The following is an 18,591-nucleotide window of genomic DNA, read 5'->3' as shown; positions in this document are numbered from 1 at the left end:
TAAGTCTGGATCAGATCACTGATGGAAGGTCTGACCATGAATAGATCTGAAAGTAAGAACCAGAATTTTAAAATGATCCTGAAAGAAACTGTCAGCCAGTGAAGAGTTTGAAGGAGAAATGTGAGTTCTTCTACTAGAGCGGCTCAGAATATTGGCTGCAGAGTTTAGTATGAACTGCAGGTGAAACAGTTCACGCTCAAAAATGGCAGCAGTGACTTGAATCGATCACAACGCAGTAGAAACGACTCAATAAACTTTGTGTTACAGTGAATCTACAAAACTGATGCATCTGTTCCCACGACAACATTTGCTGAATATTTTGTTGAAATGATTTTGCGAACAAACATAAACTCAAAAACAAAACCTCCGCGGCAGGAGTGACACGTGGACGTGAAACTAATGAAAAAGTTGATATATAATGAAACTAGAGCCGAGAGGTTATCAGTTGACTGGAGAAGTGTTGAATGATGGATGTTTGAATGTTCCAGAAGGTTGCTGTCATAATATTTGACACGACATCACTCGACCCGGGTTCTGACGGGTTCTGACGGGCGTGGACTTGAACATCTGACTTCAAAGCTTCTGACAGGATGTTATTTATCGTCCCTTCAGGCGCAGATTACATGATTTTATCTTCTTTTTAATCTCTTCTCGTTCACGTTTTAATTCAGTCAAATCTTTTCTCCGCTTCTTCCTTTAATGAGTGAAGACTTTATTTCCATATAAATCAATAAATCTATTTAACTAAAATAATAAATCAGGATATTTAACTCTTTACTTTAAATATCCTGATGCTAATCCGTAGTGTGTTTTTATTTTAATTTAATTTAATTTAATTTAATTTAATTTAATTTAATTTAATTTAATTTAATTTAATTTTATTCTATTTTTATTTTATTTTATTTTTTATTTTACTTTATTTCATTCTGTTAATAGTGCTAATTTTCTAATACTGTAAATAATTTGTATATTTTTAAGATCGTTTTATTTTATTTTATTTTATTATCTCTTTTACTATTTCTTTTTTCCTTGCACTTTATTTTCAATTGTGCTGCTGTTGTAAAAGTGTGTTTCCTCTCTGGGGATGAATAAACATTTTCTATTCTATTCTATTCTAAATGTATTTATGACAAGAATAAAACCCAGAGATGGCAGGAGGCACCAAAAGTACTACTAACTTCTACATTATCCTTAATGGTAAAACCTTAAAACTAAAACTATTTGTATCTCATACTAATGAATTTTTTTGTTTTTCTCTTTTTTTACTTTCGTTTTGTGAACTAAAACTGTTTGTCTGTCGAAAATAAAATAACCCATTTCTTTTATTATGTATTGAAAACGGTCCCGTATTTATATGTAAATGTTCTTTTACTATCTAACCTCATTTCCAGTAGAATGACTGATAGTACAAAAGTATTCAGGAATCCTTGTGACAGAAAGAGTTTTTATTTAAAGGAACAGACAAGTTGCTTCATCTTTAATATTTCCAGGAATTCTTCATGTTCACGCTCGAGATTCTCTTCTAAGTAGCAGAATTAAATGTGTTCAACTATCACGAACCCAACCCTCCGTGTGAACGATCATCCAGTCAAGGTCACAACAATAACTTCCTTATCAAACCGGTCGCCAGACAACGCGACGCCTGGAGATTAAAAAAAAAAAAACAACCAAAAAAACGTATCAGTGTTTATTTGAGACGTAGATTCCACAGCAGCAGTGACCAATGTTGTGGTTTTTTTATCTTTGGCCTGTTTGGCTTCCGTCCGTGGGAACGTCAGCAGCAGCGGATCAGAGTATTGCTTCCATTCAGGCGCCGGAGAAAGTTCAAAACAAACCCTGAACCGACAGTGTTGTTGGCAGCTCGTCCACAGACTTGTGCAAGAGTTCCCTCCGTTGACCTTCAGAGCCGAGGTTCACCGGAGGTCAAAAGTTCCGTGGATCTGCTCGACAAGAGACGACTCTTCATTTCTTCCGGAAGAACTTGAGGTAAACCACGGCGCCCAGGATGGCGAGCTCCATCAGGATGATGATGGCCAGCAGCAGCTTGTTGGTCATGAGCCTGTGAAGGTCAAAGATGACAAACGTATCTTCTTCTGATTCCACCGCGGCGAAGATAAACATACCAACATTCCGATAAACACTGTGGCTCGACTGGCGAGACAGGTTTATTTTTAGGATCGTTACCAACTATTCAGCTTCTAATTGTAATCCAAGCAGAATTCTGTGACTTCCTTCTTCGTCACAAGATCTTCTTCCCTCGACCAGATCACGACTTCCTGTACTTGATGGTCTTTGATTGATTATCTTCTAATGTCGCGACTCACCACAGACCAAAGTCATGACTACAGGAACAAAATCAACTATTTTCTTCACATACAAACCATGTTCATGTCCAAACGTCATCAGCAGAAAAGACACTTGAAATCATTAATGTTTCCTCTTTGTATGTTTGTTGGTTTACTCCGGGCACTCCGGTCTCCTCCCGCAAACACACACAGGTTGATCAAGACTCTAAATTGTCAGGAGGTGTGATTTTGTGCGTCATCCCTGGACAGACTGTATACCAGTGACCCCCCCGCCTTCAACCCCGAGTAGCTGGGATAGAGACTCCAGCCTCGTGACCAGCAGTAGATAATCAATTAAATAAATGCATTATTTAGAAATCTAATCTGAAAAATGCTGCTCTTTTAAGAAACAAATCCACTGCTGTGTCTCAAATCAAATACTAGCGTACTCAAAGTTAGTATTTTTAGTGCGTAAGTGCGTCTCAATTCTTAGTATGTGAATGTAGTGCTCCATACACACTAAAATGCCCACAAAACCAAGTATGAATCGATGGACACTTTCTACACTAAACGACTCCATCTTAGTGACGTTGTAAACGGAAGTCACGTCATATATATATATATATATATATATATATATATATATATATATATATATATATATATATATATATATATATATATATATATTAAGAGAAGTATGTTTGTGAAATACTATCTGTGGAGGATTAGTTACTAGTTAGTATGTACAATATCCTGATACATACTAACTTCTAGTATACTAAGAGAAGTATGTTTGTGACATACTATCTGTGGAGGATTAGTTACTAGTTAGTACGTACACTATCCTGATGATACTAACTTCTAGTATATTAAGAGAAGTATGTTTGAGACATACTATCTGTGGAGGATTAGTTACTAGTTAGTACGTACACTATCCTGATGATACTAACTTCTAGTATACTAAGAGAAGTATGTGATTTGAGACATACTATCTGTGGAGGATTAGTTACTAGTTAGTACGTACACTATCCTGATGATACTAACTTCTAGTATACTAAGAGAAGTATGTTTGAGACATACTATCTGTGGAGGATTAGTTACTAGTTAGTACGTACACTATCCTGATGATACTAACTTCTAGTATACTAAGAGAAGTATGTTTGAGACAATCTATCTGTGGAGGATTAGTTACTAGTTAGTAAGTACACTATCCTGATGATTCTAACTTCTAGTATACTAAGAGAAGTATGTTTGAGACATACTATCTGTGGAGGATTAGTTACTAGTTAGTACGTACACTATCCTGATGATACTAACTTCTAGTATACTAAGAGAAGTATGTGATTTGAGACATACTATCTGTGGAGGATTAGTTACTAGTTAGTAAGTACACTATCCTGATGATACTAACTTCTAGTATACTAAGAGAAGTATGTGATTTGAGACATACTATCTGTGGAGGATTAGTTACTAGTTAGTACGTACACTATCCTGATGATACTAACTTCTAGTATACTAAGAGAAGTATGTGATTTGAGACATACTATCTGTGGAGGATTAGTTACTAGTTAGTACGTACACTATCCTGATGATACTAACGTCTAGTATACTAAGAGAAGTATGTTTGAGACATACTATCTGCGGAGGATTAGTTACTAGTTAGTACGTACACTATCCTGATGATACTAACTTCTAGTATACTAAGAGAAGTATGTTTGAGACATACTATCTGTGGAGGATTAGTTACTAGTTAGTACGTACACTATCCTGATGCCTACTAACTTCTAGTATACTAAGAGAAGTATGTGATTTGAGACATACTATCTGTGGAGGATTAGTTACTAGTTAGTACGTACACTATCCTGATGATACTAACCTCTAGTATACTAAGAGAAGTGTGTGATTTGAGACATACTATCTGTGGAGGATTAGTTACTAGTTAGTACGTACACTATCCTGATGATACTAACTTCTAGTATACTAAGAGAAGTATGTTTGAGACATACTATCTGTGGAGGATTAGTTACTAGTTAGTACGTACACTATCCTGATGCATACTAACTTCTAGTATACTAAGAGAAGTGTGTGATTTGAGACATACTATCTGTGGAGGATTAGTTACTAGTTAGTACGTACACTATCCTGATGATACTAACTTCTAGTATACTAAGAGAAGTATGTGATTTGAGACATACTATCTATGGAGGATTAGTTACTAGTTAGTACGTACACTATCCTGATGATACTAACTTCTAGTATACTAAGAGAAGTATGTTTGAGACATACTATCTGTGGAGGATTAGTTACTAGTTAGTACGTACACTATCCTGATGATACTAACCTCTAGTATACTAAGAGAAGTATGTTTGAGACATACTATCTGTGGAGGATTAGTTACTAGTTAGTATGTACACTATCCTGATGCATACTAACCTCTAGTATACTAAGAGAAGTATGTTTGAGACATACTATCTGTGGAGGATTAGTTACTAGTTAGTACGTACACTATCCTGATGATACTAACTTCTAGTATACTAAGAGAAGTGTGCGATTTGAGACATACTATCTGTGGAGGATTAGTTACTAGTTAGTATGTACACTATCCTGATGATACTAACTTCTAGTATACTAAGAGAAGTGTGCGATTTGAGACATACTATCTGTGGAGGATTAGTTACTAGTTAGTATGTACACTATCCTGATGATACTAACCTCTAGTATACTAAGAGAAGTATGTTTGAGACATACTATCTGTGGAGGATTAGTTACTAGTTAGTACGTACACTATCCTGATGATACTAACTTCTAGTATACTAAGAGAAGTGTGCAATTTGAGACATACTATCTGTGGAGGATTAGTTACTAGTTAGTATGTACACTATCCTGATGCATACTAACCTCTAGTATACTAAGAGAAGTATGTTTGAGACATACTATCTGTGGAGGATTAGTTACTAGTTAGTACGTACACTATCCTGATGATACTAACTTCTAGTATACTAAGAGAAGTGTGCGATTTGAGACATACTATCTGTGGAGGATTAGTTACTAGTTAGTACGTACACTATCCTGATGATACTAACCTCTAGTATACTAAGAGAAGTATGTGATTTGAGACATACTATCTGTGGAGGGTTAGTTACTAGTTAGTACGTACACTATCCTGATGATACTAACTTCTAGTATACTAAGAGAAGTGTGCGATTTGAGACATACTATCTGTGGAGGATTAGTTACTAGTTAGTACGTACACTATCCTGATGATACTAACCTCTAGTATACTAAGAGAAGTATGTGATTTGAGACATACTATCTGTGGAGGGTTAGTTACTAGTTAGTACGTACACTATCCTGATGATACTAACTTCTAGTATACTAAGAGAAGTATGTTTGAGACAATCTATCTGTGGAGGATTAGTTACTAGTTAGTAAGTACACTATCCTGATGATTCTAACTTCTAGTATACTAAGAGAAGTATGTTTGAGACATACTATCTGTGGAGGATTAGTTACTAGTTAGTACGTACACTATCCTGATGATACTAACTTCTAGTATACTAAGAGAAGTATGTGATTTGAGACATACTATCTGTGGAGGATTAGTTACTAGTTAGTACGTACACTATCCTGATGATACTAACTTCTAGTATACTAAGAGAAGTATGTGATTTGAGACATACTATCTGTGGAGGATTAGTTACTAGTTAGTACGTACACAATCCTGATGATACTAACTTCTAGTATACTAAGAGAAGTATGTTTGAGACATACTATCTGTGGAGGATTAGTTACTAGTTAGTACGTACACTATCCTGATGATACTAACTTCTAGTATACTAAGAGAAGTATGTGATTTGAGACATACTATCTGTGGAGGATTAGTTACTAGTTAGTACGTACACTATCCTGATGATACTAACTTCTAGTATACTAAGAGAAGTATGTGATTTGAGACATACTATCTGTGGAGGATTAGTTACTAGTTAGTACGTACACAATCCTGATGATACTAACTTCTAGTATACTAAGAGAAGTATGTGATTTGAGACATACTATCTGCGGAGGATTAGTTACTAGTTAGTACGTACACTATCCTGATGATACTAACTTCTAGTATACTAAGAGAAGTATGTTTGAGACATACTATCTGTGGAGGATTAGTTACTAGTTAGTACGTACACTATCCTGATGCCCACTAACTTCTAGTATACTAAGAGAAGTATGTGATTTGAGACATACTATCTGTGGAGGATTAGTTACTAGTTAGTACGTACACTATCCTGATGATACTAACCTCTAGTATACTAAGAGAAGTGTGTGATTTGAGACATACTATCTGTGGAGGATTAGTTACTAGTTAGTACGTACACTATCCTGATGATACTAACTTCTAGTATACTAAGAGAAGTATGTTTGAGACATACTATCTGTGGAGGATTAGTTACTAGTTAGTACGTACACTATCCTGATGCATACTAACTTCTAGTATACTAAGAGAAGTGTGTGATTTGAGACATACTATCTGTGGAGGATTAGTTACTAGTTAGTACGTACACTATCCTGATGATACTAACTTCTAGTATACTAAGAGAAGTATGTGATTTGAGACATACTATCTATGGAGGATTAGTTACTAGTTAGTACGTACACTATCCTGATGATACTAACTTCTAGTATACTAAGAGAAGTATGTTTGAGACATACTATCTGTGGAGGATTAGTTACTAGTTAGTACGTAAGTAAGTAAGTAAGTAAGTAATATATATTTATATAGCGCTTTTCGAGACCAGGGTCACAAAGCGCTTTAACAATCAAAAACAATACTCAAAACAGTACATACTTCAAAGATCAAGACAACACCGAGAACAACACAGGAGTTCGAGAAATTCAAGGAAAAGCCTGAACAAATAGAAACGTCTTAAGATGTTTCTTAAAGGAGTCAGTAGACTCCATCAAGCGCAAAGAGAGAGGAAGATTGTTCCAAAGCTTAGGAGCAACAGCCTGAAAAGATTTCTCTCCTCTGGTCCTGAGCCGTGTGCGTGGAACCATAAGTAGATTCTGATCCACAGACCTCAGAGACCGAGCTGGGGTGTAAGGCTGGATCAGATCAGTGATGTAAGGAGGAGCCTGACCATGAATAGCTCTGAAAGTAAGAACCAGAATTTTAAAGTTGATCCTGAAAGAAACTGGAAGCCAGTGAAGAGTTTTAAGGACCGGAGAAATGTGAGTTCTTCTACTAGAGCGGGTCAGAATTCTCGCTGCAGAGTTCTGAATCAACTGCAGGCGAGACAGCTCCTTCTTGTTAAGACATGAAAACAAACTGTTACAATAGTCCAGACGAGAAGAAACAAACGCATGGATTACAAGCTCCAGATCATGTTGTGACAGCATTTTCCTAAGTTTAGAGATTTTTCTCAGTTGAAGGAAACAGTTTCTGGTCAGTTTTCTACAGTGTTGAACAAGAGACATGTCTTTATCAAATACAACACCCAGGTTTCTCAGGCTCAGTTTGACAGACTGACCTAAGTCACCCAAGTACTGACTCAACCCTGGAAACTTATCATCAGGAGCAATCACCAGAGTTTCAGTTTTGTCCACATTAAGCTGTAAAGTGTTTTCACTCAGCCATTGTTTGATTTCTAGCAAACAATTGACTAAGCTGTTCAGCCTTTGGGGCTCAGTTGGGTCAAAAGAGCAGTAGAGCTGGATGTCATCAGCAAAAATGTGATAAGAAACATCTGGAAATCTCTGAATGATTTTACCAAGGGGAATCAAGTACAGCAAAAACAATAAAGGACCCAGAACAGAACCTTGAGGGACTCCACACAACAGATCTGCCGATTCAGACCTCATTTGATTGGCAGATACACTAAAACTGCGCCCAGAAAGGTAAGATGAGAACCATTCTAACACAGACCCAGACAGTCCCACTTCATCCCTTAGTCTTCTCAGCAGGATCTGGTGATCAACTGTGTCAAAGGCTGACGACAGATCCAAGAGAACCAGAACAGTGAATTTACCAGAGTCAGCCGACATCATGATGTCACTGGACACTTTCAGTAAAGCTGTCTCCGTAGAGTGATGTTTACGGAAGCCAGACTGAAACTTCTCATGGATGTCGCTCTGATCCAAGAACAAAGACAGCTGCTCGGACACCACCTTCTCCAAGATCTTGGACAAGAAAGGGAGCTTAGAAATAGGCCTGAAATTACTGAGGTCAGTTGGGTCTAAGCCTGGTTTTTTGAGCAGAGGCTCCACAATGGCATGTTTAAATGCATTGGGAAAAACCCCTGTGGAAAGGGAGAGGTTCACCATATTGGTAACCCAGGGGCCAATTACATCAAATACTTTGATAAAAAGCCTACAAGGAAGGACGTCATCTGAGCAAGAGGAGGGTTTCATCTTGTTCACTAGTGCTGAAATATCACCCAAAGATACAGCAGTGAAGGATGACCAAGAGGAGGAGATGGGCTCAGAGACAGTAGGGGTTCCCAACAAAGGGGGAGAGATTTTCTCTTTGATCAATTTAATTTTGTCAATGAAAAATCTCAACAATGCATTGCTGTCAGCTTCACAGAAGACCGGCGTGATACTAACTTCTAGTATACTAAGAGAAGTGTGCGATTTGAGACATACTATCTGTGGAGGATTAGTTACTAGTTAGTACGTACACTATCCTGATGATACTAACCTCTAGTATACTAAGAGAAGTATGTTTGAGACATACTATCTGTGGAGGATTAGTTACTAGTTAGTATGTACACTATCCTGATGCATACTAACCTCTAGTATACTAAGAGAAGTATGTTTGAGACATACTATCTGTGGAGGATTAGTTACTAGTTAGTACGTACACTATCCTGATGATACTAACTTCTAGTATACTAAGAGAAGTGTGCGATTTGAGACATACTATCTGTGGAGGATTAGTTACTAGTTAGTATGTACACTATCCTGATGATACTAACTTCTAGTATACTAAGAGAAGTGTGCGATTTGAGACATACTATCTGTGGAGGATTAGTTACTAGTTAGTATGTACACTATCCTGATGATACTAACCTCTAGTATACTAAGAGAAGTATGTTTGAGACATACTATCTGTGGAGGATTAGTTACTAGTTAGTACGTACACTATCCTGATGATACTAACTTCTAGTATACTAAGAGAAGTGTGCAATTTGAGACATACTATCTGTGGAGGATTAGTTACTAGTTAGTATGTACACTATCCTGATGCATACTAACCTCTAGTATACTAAGAGAAGTATGTTTGAGACATACTATCTGTGGAGGATTAGTTACTAGTTAGTACGTACACTATCCTGATGATACTAACTTCTAGTATACTAAGAGAAGTGTGCGATTTGAGACATACTATCTGTGGAGGATTAGTTACTAGTTAGTACGTACACTATCCTGATGATACTAACCTCTAGTATACTAAGAGAAGTATGTGATTTGAGACATACTATCTGTGGAGGGTTAGTTACTAGTTAGTACGTACACTATCCTGATGATACTAACTTCTAGTATACTAAGAGAAGTGTGCGATTTGAGACATACTATCTGTGGAGGATTAGTTACTAGTTAGTACGTACACTATCCTGATGATACTAACCTCTAGTATACTAAGAGAAGTATGTGATTTGAGACATACTATCTGTGGAGGGTTAGTTACTAGTTAGTACGTACACTATCCTGATGATACTAACTTCTAGTATACTAAGAGAAGTATGTGATTTGAGACTCAGCACATGTTTGTATCGACTAACTTTGAGCAAAAACAACAACAGCTCGACTAATATAAAGATACTCTTCGCTCACACTGAACGTCACCAACCTTCTGGACATGGCCCGCAGGATCTTACGACTCCGGCTCAGGTTCTCTCCCGTGTTCACCAGCTGCAGGAATGAAACCGGTTTGGTTCGATGACACGACATCTTCTCGCCTCGTAAAACTCACTCTGTTCCTGCTGCGATCCAGCTGCTCGCGCTGCCCTCCGAGCTCCTCGATGATGTCGTTGCCGATCTGCTCCGTCTCCACGGCGATGCGTTGGCTCCGGGCGATGCTCTCGCTGGCGCTGTTGAGCGAGTCGGTGCCTTGAAGCAGCAGAGACCTCTGGGCCTGCAGGTGCGTCTGAAGAGAATCAAAAACAACATCTTGTTACAGCGACATGTGGGAGAAAGTTTACGAGGTTTGAATGATGGGATAGAAACGTACACTCTGTTGGTTCTCCTCGGCGTAGATGCCGTGTTGACGTCCTTCCACGGGTCGGTTTGAGACGGAGCTCTTCATGTCTCGGTTCAACTTCCCCAGATCTCGTCGATACAGACGCAGCTTCGTGCTCATGGCGTTCCTGTACGACACGGGAGCCAAACGCAGCTCGTCCTCCATGCCCTGCAGCTGGAGTTAGAAGGATCTCAATTCATATTCATTCACCTCTGGGAGAAAAATATTGCTTTTTCGTTGCAAAACTACTTCAGTTATTGTTACCATGTTGTTTTTTAGTTCATGTGATTTAGCAAAGTTATACCAGGTTTTCTTGTTTTAAATGTACCTTCTAACTAAGTTCATTTAAGGGTCTTGTTTTTGTGTTTATTGGGTCAAATAAACTCACCACTTCCTCCGCCTCGCCGTGGCGCTCATCGAATGTCCTCACCCACTTCTTTCTGTCCTCTGCAACAATGAAGACAACAATGAAGAATAACAATGAAGAATAACAATGAAGACAACAATGAAGAACAACAATGAAGAATAACAATGAAGACAACAATGAAGAACAACAATGAAGAATAACAATGAAGACAACAATGAAGAACAACAATGAAGAATAACAATGAAGAACAACAATGAAGAACAACAATGAAGAACAACAATGAAGAATAACAATGAAGAACAACAATGAAGAACAAACATGAAGAACAAACATGAAGAACAACAATGAAGACAACAATGAAGAACAACAATGAAGACAACAATGAAGAACAACAATGAAGAATAACAATGAAGAACAACAATGAAGAACAAACATGAAGAACAAACATGAAGAACAACAATGAAGACAACAATGAAGAACAACAATGAAGACAACAATGAAGAACAACAATGAAGAATAACAATGAAGAACAACAATGAAGAACAAACATGAAGAACAAACATGAAGAACAACAATGAAGACAACAATGAAGAACAACAATGAAGACAACAATGAAGAACAAACATGAAGAACAAACATGAAGAACAACAATGAAGAATAACAATGAAGAACAACAATGAAGAACAAACATGAAGAACAACAATGAAGAACAACAATGAAGAACAACAATGAAGAATAACAATGAAGAACAAACATGAAGCACAAACATGAAGAACAACAATGAAGAACAACAATGAAGAACAACAATGAAGAACAACAATGAAGAACAAACATGAAGAACAACAATGAAGAATAACAATGAAGAACAAACATGAAGAACAAACATGAAGAACAAACATGAAGAACAACAATGAAGAACAACAATGAAGAACAACAATGAAGAACAAACATGAAGAACAAACATGAAGAACAACAATGAAGAACAAACATGAAGAACAACAATGAAGAATAACAATGAAGAACAACAATGAAGAACAAACATGAAGAACAACAATGAAGAATAACAATGAAGAACAAACATGAAGAACAACAATGAAGAATAACAATGAAGAACAAACATGAAGAACAACAATGAAGAACAAACATGAAGAACAAACATGAAGAACAACAATGAAGAACAACAATGAAGAACAACAATGAAGAACAAACATGAAGAACAAACATGAAGAACAACAATGAAGAACAAACATGAAGAACAACAATGAAGAATAACAATGAAGAACAAACATGAAGAACAAACATGAAGAACAAACATGAAGAACAACAATGAAGAACAACAATGAAGAACAACAATGAAGAACAACAATGAAGAACAAACATGAAGAACAAACATGAAGAACAACAATGAAGAACAAACATGAAGAACAACAATGAAGAACAACAATGAAGAACAACAATGAAGAACAAACATGAAGAACAAACATGAAGAACAACAATGAAGAACAAACATGAAGAACAACAATGAAGAACAAACATGAAGAACAAACATGAAGAACAACAATGAAGAATAACAATGAAGAACAAACATGAAGAACAACAATGAAGAATAACAATGAAGAACAAACATGAAGAACAAACATGAAGAACAAACATGAAGAACAAACATGAAGAACAACAATGAAGAACAACAATGAAGAACAACAATGAAGAACAAAAATGAAGAACAAACATGAAGAACAAACATGAAGAACAACAATGAAGAACAAACATGAAGAACAAACATGAAGAACAAACATGAAGAACAACAATGAAGAACAAACATGAAGAACAAACATGAAGAACAAACATGAAGAACAACAATGAAGAACAACAATGAAGAATAAAAATGAAGAACAAACATGAAGAACAACAATGAAGAACAAACATGAAGAACAACAATGAAGAATAAAAATGAAGAACAAACATGAAGAACAACAATGAAGAACAAACATGAAGAACAAACATGAAGAACAAACATGAAGAACAACAATGAAGAACAAAAATGAAGAACAAACATGAAGAACAACAATGAAGACAAAAATGAAGAACAAACATGAAGAACAACAATGAAGAACAAACATGAAGAACAAACATGAAGAACAACAATGAAGAACAAACATGAAGAACAAACATGAAGAACAAACATGAAGAACAAACATGAAGAACAACAATGAAGACAAAAATGAAGAACAAACATGAAGAACAACAATGAAGAACAAACATGAAGAACAAACATGAAGAACAACAATGAAGAACAAACATGAAGAACAAACATGAAGAACAAACATGAAGAACAAACATGAAGAACAACAATGAAGAACAACAATGAAGAATAAAAATGAAGAACAAACATGAAGAACAACAATGAAGAACAAACATGAAGAACAAACATGAAGAACAAACATGAAGAACAACAATGAAGAACAAACATGAAGAACAAACATGAAGAACAAACATGAAGAACAAACATGAAGAACAAACATGAAGAACAAACATGAAGAACAACAATGAAGAACAAACATGAAGAACAAACATGAAGAACAAACATGAAGAACAAACATGAAGAACAACAATGAAGAACAACAATGAAGAATAAAAATGAAGAACAAACATGAAGAACAACAATGAAGAACAAACATGAAGAACAACAATGAAGAACAAAAATGAAGAACAAACATGAAGAACAACAATGAAGACAAAAATGAAGAACAAACATGAAGAACAACAATGAAGAACAAAAATGAAGAACAAACATGAAGAACAAAAATGAAGAACAAACATGAAGAACAAACATGAAGAACAAACATGAAGAACAACAATGAAGAATAACAATGAAGAACAAACATGAAGAACAAACATGAAGAACAACAATGAAGAACAAACATGAAGAACAACAATGAAGAACAACAATGAAGAACAACAATGAAGAACAAACATGAAGAACAACAATGAAGAACAAACATGAAGAACAAACATGAAGAACAAACATGAAGAACAACAACATTCAGACTGAATTGAATAAAAACTGTTGATATTTCAAATATATACTTGTGTCAAAACAATCTGACAAACTACATCCTAACACCACAGTTCTTGAGAAATAAAAACTACACAATAACCATTTGATTCACTTGTATAAAGTAAATGATCGATCACAAAAAAGAATCTAAATAAACGATCTTGTGTGTTAAAGACATGATCATTACTGTAGTTACGACAGTAAAACATCTGTCCATGAAAGACATGATGCAGTAGTTTGTTACAGAGTAACTTCATCTCCTTGATCTACAGAAAACCAGAAGAAAACCAGAAGAAAAGCAGAGGAAAAGCAGAGGAAAGAGCGTCAGCAGCGAGTGTTTACCTCCATGACAGCTGAGAATCTTCTCCGGGATCAGCTTCAGTTCTTCATATAAACATCCGAACATTTCGTGTAACTTCTCGAACTCTTCCGACGACATCTTGGCGTTTAAAGCCTTCGTCGTCCGCAATAAATACTATAGTATCAGGCTTTAAAAACGTATATTAATGTAGATTCACAACAAAAACTTCCTCATTTTTTGTTGCTCCGGTAAAAATCTCAATCACTTCCGCATGATGGATCACGTGATCCTTGAAACACTAAAATAATAAAAAAAGATATATATATATAAAATAAAACGAGATACACTTAATATTTCCTTGTCCATATATATATAGCCATGTTTTTTAAGCATTTGATTGTGTTGACCAGAGCGAAATAATGACCTAGTATTCGACAGGCACCGGGGGACAGACTCCACTGATGCATTCTGGGAATTGTAGTCAAGTTCTCCTGCTGTTTCTTTAACCACACGTGTAGTTAGCGACTACAAGTTCAAAGATAACATTCAAAATATTTTAAATTCAATATAAAAACAATAATAGATCTGTTTTACTCAAATTAACCTCAAATCAGAGAAATAATAAAGCATTACTCAATTACATTTTTTATTATTATTATTTTTTATTTCTGTTCTTTGAAGTCATGAATTAAAAAAACAACAAGCTCTGTTGCTTCAATAATTTGATTATTGTCTATATATTGACATGCTAAGGCAGGTGCTAAAGTTAATCAGAAAATGTTAGCATGTTTGGACTGCAAATCTAAGGCTAACGTTACTTTCATTCAGAACATGCTAATGCTAAGACTTTCTCTGCTGACTGCTGTAAGGACGAGCAGCTAATGTTATACTATCCGCAAACATTAACTCTTTTATTCAGAAAGAATGAGTAGCTAATGTTGAAATTAAAACGGTCAAAACACAGAGTCCGTTACGGGTTTTATACTTCGCTTCGTGGAGAAAGATGAACAATCGAGAGAGTGTCACGGGTCGTTTATTCGCCGCTTCAAGTCAAAAGAAATACAAGCTTTACGATCGATCGGACACATGATCTCTCGGCGACTGTACAGATCAATAGCTTCGGGCAGAAAAGCTGTAGAAACATCGCTATATTTAAGTAAGTAAGTAAGTAAGTCATTTTTATTTGTAGATCGCTTTTCTAGACCAGGGTCACAAAGAACTTAAACAATCAAAACAATATTCAATAAAAATATATACTTTAAAGATCAAGATAAAACTAATAACACAACAGGAGCTCAGTAGATCATCAAGTGCAAAGATGGTTCCAAAGCTTAGGAGCAACAGTCTGGAAGGATTTCTCTCCTCTGGTCCGGAAGTTCAGGAACCATCAGTAGATTCTGATCCACAGACCTCAGAGCCCGAGCTGGGGTGTAAGTCTGGATCAGATCACTGATGGAAGGTCTGACCATGAATAGATCTGAAAGTAAGAACCAGAATTTTAAAATGATCCTGAAAGAAACTGGCAGCCAGTGAAGAGTTTGAAGGAGAAATGTGAGTTCTTCTACTAGAGCGGCTCAGAATTCTGGCTGCAGAGTTTTGTATGAACTGCAGGCGAGACGATCCTTCTTGTTAAGACATGAAAACAAACTGTTACAATAGAATAAACGACACAAAAGCTCCAGATCATGTTGTGACAACATTTTCCCAAGTTTAGAGATGTTTCTCCCAAGTACTGACTCAACCCTGAACTTTATCATCAACAATCACCAGAGTTTCGGTTTTGTCCACATTTAGCTTCAAAGTGTTTTCACTTATTGTTTGATTTCCAGCAACACTTGACTAAGTTCAGCCTCTGGAGCTCAGTTGGATCAACAGAGCAGTAGAGCTGGATGTTAGCTAACTTCTCGCCCAGGGGGTCGTCTTTTCCGGCCAAATAGTTCTTTCATGTTCTCTGTGCCACCATCCCCCCCGTGGAGAAAACTTCCTAATTTGTTTCCTTTTCTAATCATTCAAATGTTCTGGGGCGTTTCCCGGGTGTGTCTTGCTTCGTTCTTTGATCTACGATTTTAGGTGTGATTTTCAGTTAAACAGATGTTTTAAATATCGGTGTCGTATCTCTAATGCTGTGTTTCAAATCACACACTTCTCTTAGTATACTAGAAGTTAGTATCATCAGGATAGTGTACGTACTAACTAGTAACTAATCCTCCACAGATAGTATGTCTCAAACATACTTCTCTAAGTATACTAGAAGTTAGTATCATCAGGATAGTGTACGTACTAACTAGTAACTAATCCTCCACAGATAGTATGTCTCAAACATACTTCTCTTAGTATACTAGAAGTTAGTATCATCAGGATAGTGTACGTACTAACTAGTAACTAATCCTCCAGAGATAGTATGTCTCAAATCACACACTTCTCTTAGTATACTAGAAGTTAGTATCATCAGGATAGTGTACGTACTAACTAGTAACTAATCCTCCACAGATAGTATGTCTCAAACATACTTCTCTTAGTATACTAGAAGTTAGTATCATCAGAATAGTGTACGTACTAACTAGTAACTAATCCTCCACAGATAGTATGTCTCAAATCACATACTTCTCTTAGTATACTAGAAGTTAGTATGCATCAGGATTGTGTACGTACTAACTAGTAACTAATCCTCCACAGATAGTATGTCTCAAACATACTTCTCTTAGTATACTAGAAGTTAGTATCATCAGGATAGTGTACGTACTAACTAGTAACTAATCCTCCACAGATAGTATGTCTCAAATCACACACTTCTCTTAGTATACTAGAAGTTAGTATGCATCAGGATAGTATACGTACTAACTAGTAACTAATCCTCCACAGATAGTATGTCTCAAATCACATACTTCTCTTAGTATACTAGAAGTTAGTATGCATCAGGATTGTGTACGTACTAACTAGTAACTAATCCTCCACAGATAGTATGTCTCAAACATACTTCTCTTAGTATACTAGAAGTTAGTATCATCAGAATAGTGTACGTACTAACTAGTAACTAATCCTCCACAGATAGTATGTCTCAAACATACTTCTCTTAGTATACTAGAAGTTAGTATCATCAGGATAGTGTACGTACTAACTAGTAACTAATCCTCCACAGATAGTATGTCTCAAATCACATACTTCTCTTAGTACACTAGAAGTTAGTATGCATCAGGATAGTGTACGTACTAACTAGTAACTAATCCTCCACAGATAGTATGTCTCAAATCACATACTTCTCTTAGTATACTAGAAGTTAGTATCATCAGGATAGTGTACATACTAACTAGTAACTAATCCTCCACAGATAGTATGTCTCAAATCACACACTTCTCTTAGTATACTAGAAGTTAGTATCATCAGAATAGTGTACGTACTAACTAGTAACTAATCCTCCACAGATAGTATGTCTCAAACATACTTCTCTTAGTATACTAGAAGTTAGTATCATCAGGATAGTGTACGTACTAACTAGTAACTAATCCTCCACAGATAGTATGTCTCAAATCACATACTTCTCTTAGTACACTAGAAGTTAGTATGCATCAGGATAGTGTACGTACTAACTAGTAACTAATCCTCCACAGATAGTATGTCTCAAATCACATACTTCTCTTAGTATACTAGAAGTTAGTATCATCAGGATAGTGTACATACTAACTAGTAACTAATCCTCCACAGATAGTATGTCTCAAATCACACACTTCTCTTAGTATACTAGAAGTTAGTATCATCAGGATAGTGTACATACTAACTAGTAACTAATCCTCCACAGATAGTATGTCTCAAATCACACACTTCTCTTAGTATACTAGAAGTTAGTATCATCAGGATAGTGTACGTACTAACTAGTAACTAATCCTCCACAGATAGTATGTCTCAAATCACATACTTCTCTTAGTATACTAGAAGTTAGTATCATCAGGATAGTGTACGTACTAACTAGTAACTAATCCTCCACAGATAGTATGTCTCAAACATACTTCTCTTAGTATACTAGAAGTTAGTATCATCAGGATAGTGTACGTACTAACTAGTAACTAATCCTCCACAGATAGTTTGTCTCAAATCAAACTCTGCTGCTACACACTAACAGGAAATGACGGGACAGCTTCTTCTTATACTACTATTTAAGGATGATTTCAAGCAGCTGTAGGAACACTATCGCCACCTGCTGGCAGCACGTTTTGCAAGTTTGGAAAAAGAAATAAAGAAGAAATATGAGAATCCGTTTACAACGTCACTAAGATGGAGTCGTTTAGTGTAGAAAGTGTCCATCGATCCATACTCAGTTTTGTGGGCGTTTTAGTGACATTTTAGTGT

At 36.1% G+C, this 18,591-nt stretch overlaps 1 protein-coding gene across 1 annotated transcript; it reads right to left on the bottom strand.

Moving 5' to 3' along the window:
• Positions 1–1,416: 1,416 nt before the first annotated feature.
• Positions 1,417–14,522, bottom strand: vti1b (vesicle transport through interaction with t-SNAREs 1B). Its single transcript, XM_087780332.1, has 6 exons — positions 14,289–14,522; positions 10,910–10,968; positions 10,513–10,695; positions 10,255–10,428; positions 10,132–10,193; positions 1,417–2,059 (listed from the first exon to the last, which is right to left on the bottom strand). Exons 1-6 carry the CDS (start codon positions 14,383–14,385, stop codon positions 1,963–1,965), a joined length of 672 nt encoding a protein of 223 aa, XP_087636458.1. The 5' UTR covers positions 14,386–14,522; the 3' UTR covers positions 1,417–1,962.
• Between the last annotated feature and the right edge of the window lie 4,069 nt (positions 14,523–18,591).

The sequence above is a fragment of the Callionymus lyra genome, chromosome 18 (assembly GCF_982586985.1).
Source record: "Callionymus lyra chromosome 18, fCalLyr1.hap1.1, whole genome shotgun sequence".
In the NCBI taxonomy this organism is placed as follows: domain Eukaryota; kingdom Metazoa; phylum Chordata; class Actinopteri; order Syngnathiformes; family Callionymidae; genus Callionymus; species Callionymus lyra.
The sequence above is the reverse complement of the archived record's forward strand: the minus strand, read 5'-3'. Positions and strand labels throughout refer to the sequence as shown.

Coding starts and splice junctions, on each gene's coding strand:
- vti1b (XM_087780332.1), bottom strand. CDS start 14,385: ATGTCGTCGGAAGAGTTCGAGAAGTTACACGAAATGTTCGGATGTTTA. Junction 10,429..10,512: donor CCGAGGAGAACCAACAGAGT/GTACGTTTCTAT, acceptor GATTCTCTTCAG/ACGCACCTGCAGGCCCAGAG. Junction 2,060..10,131: donor CTGCGGGCCATGTCCAGAAG/GTTGGTGACGTT, acceptor TGACCTTCACAG/GCTCATGACCAACAAGCTGC.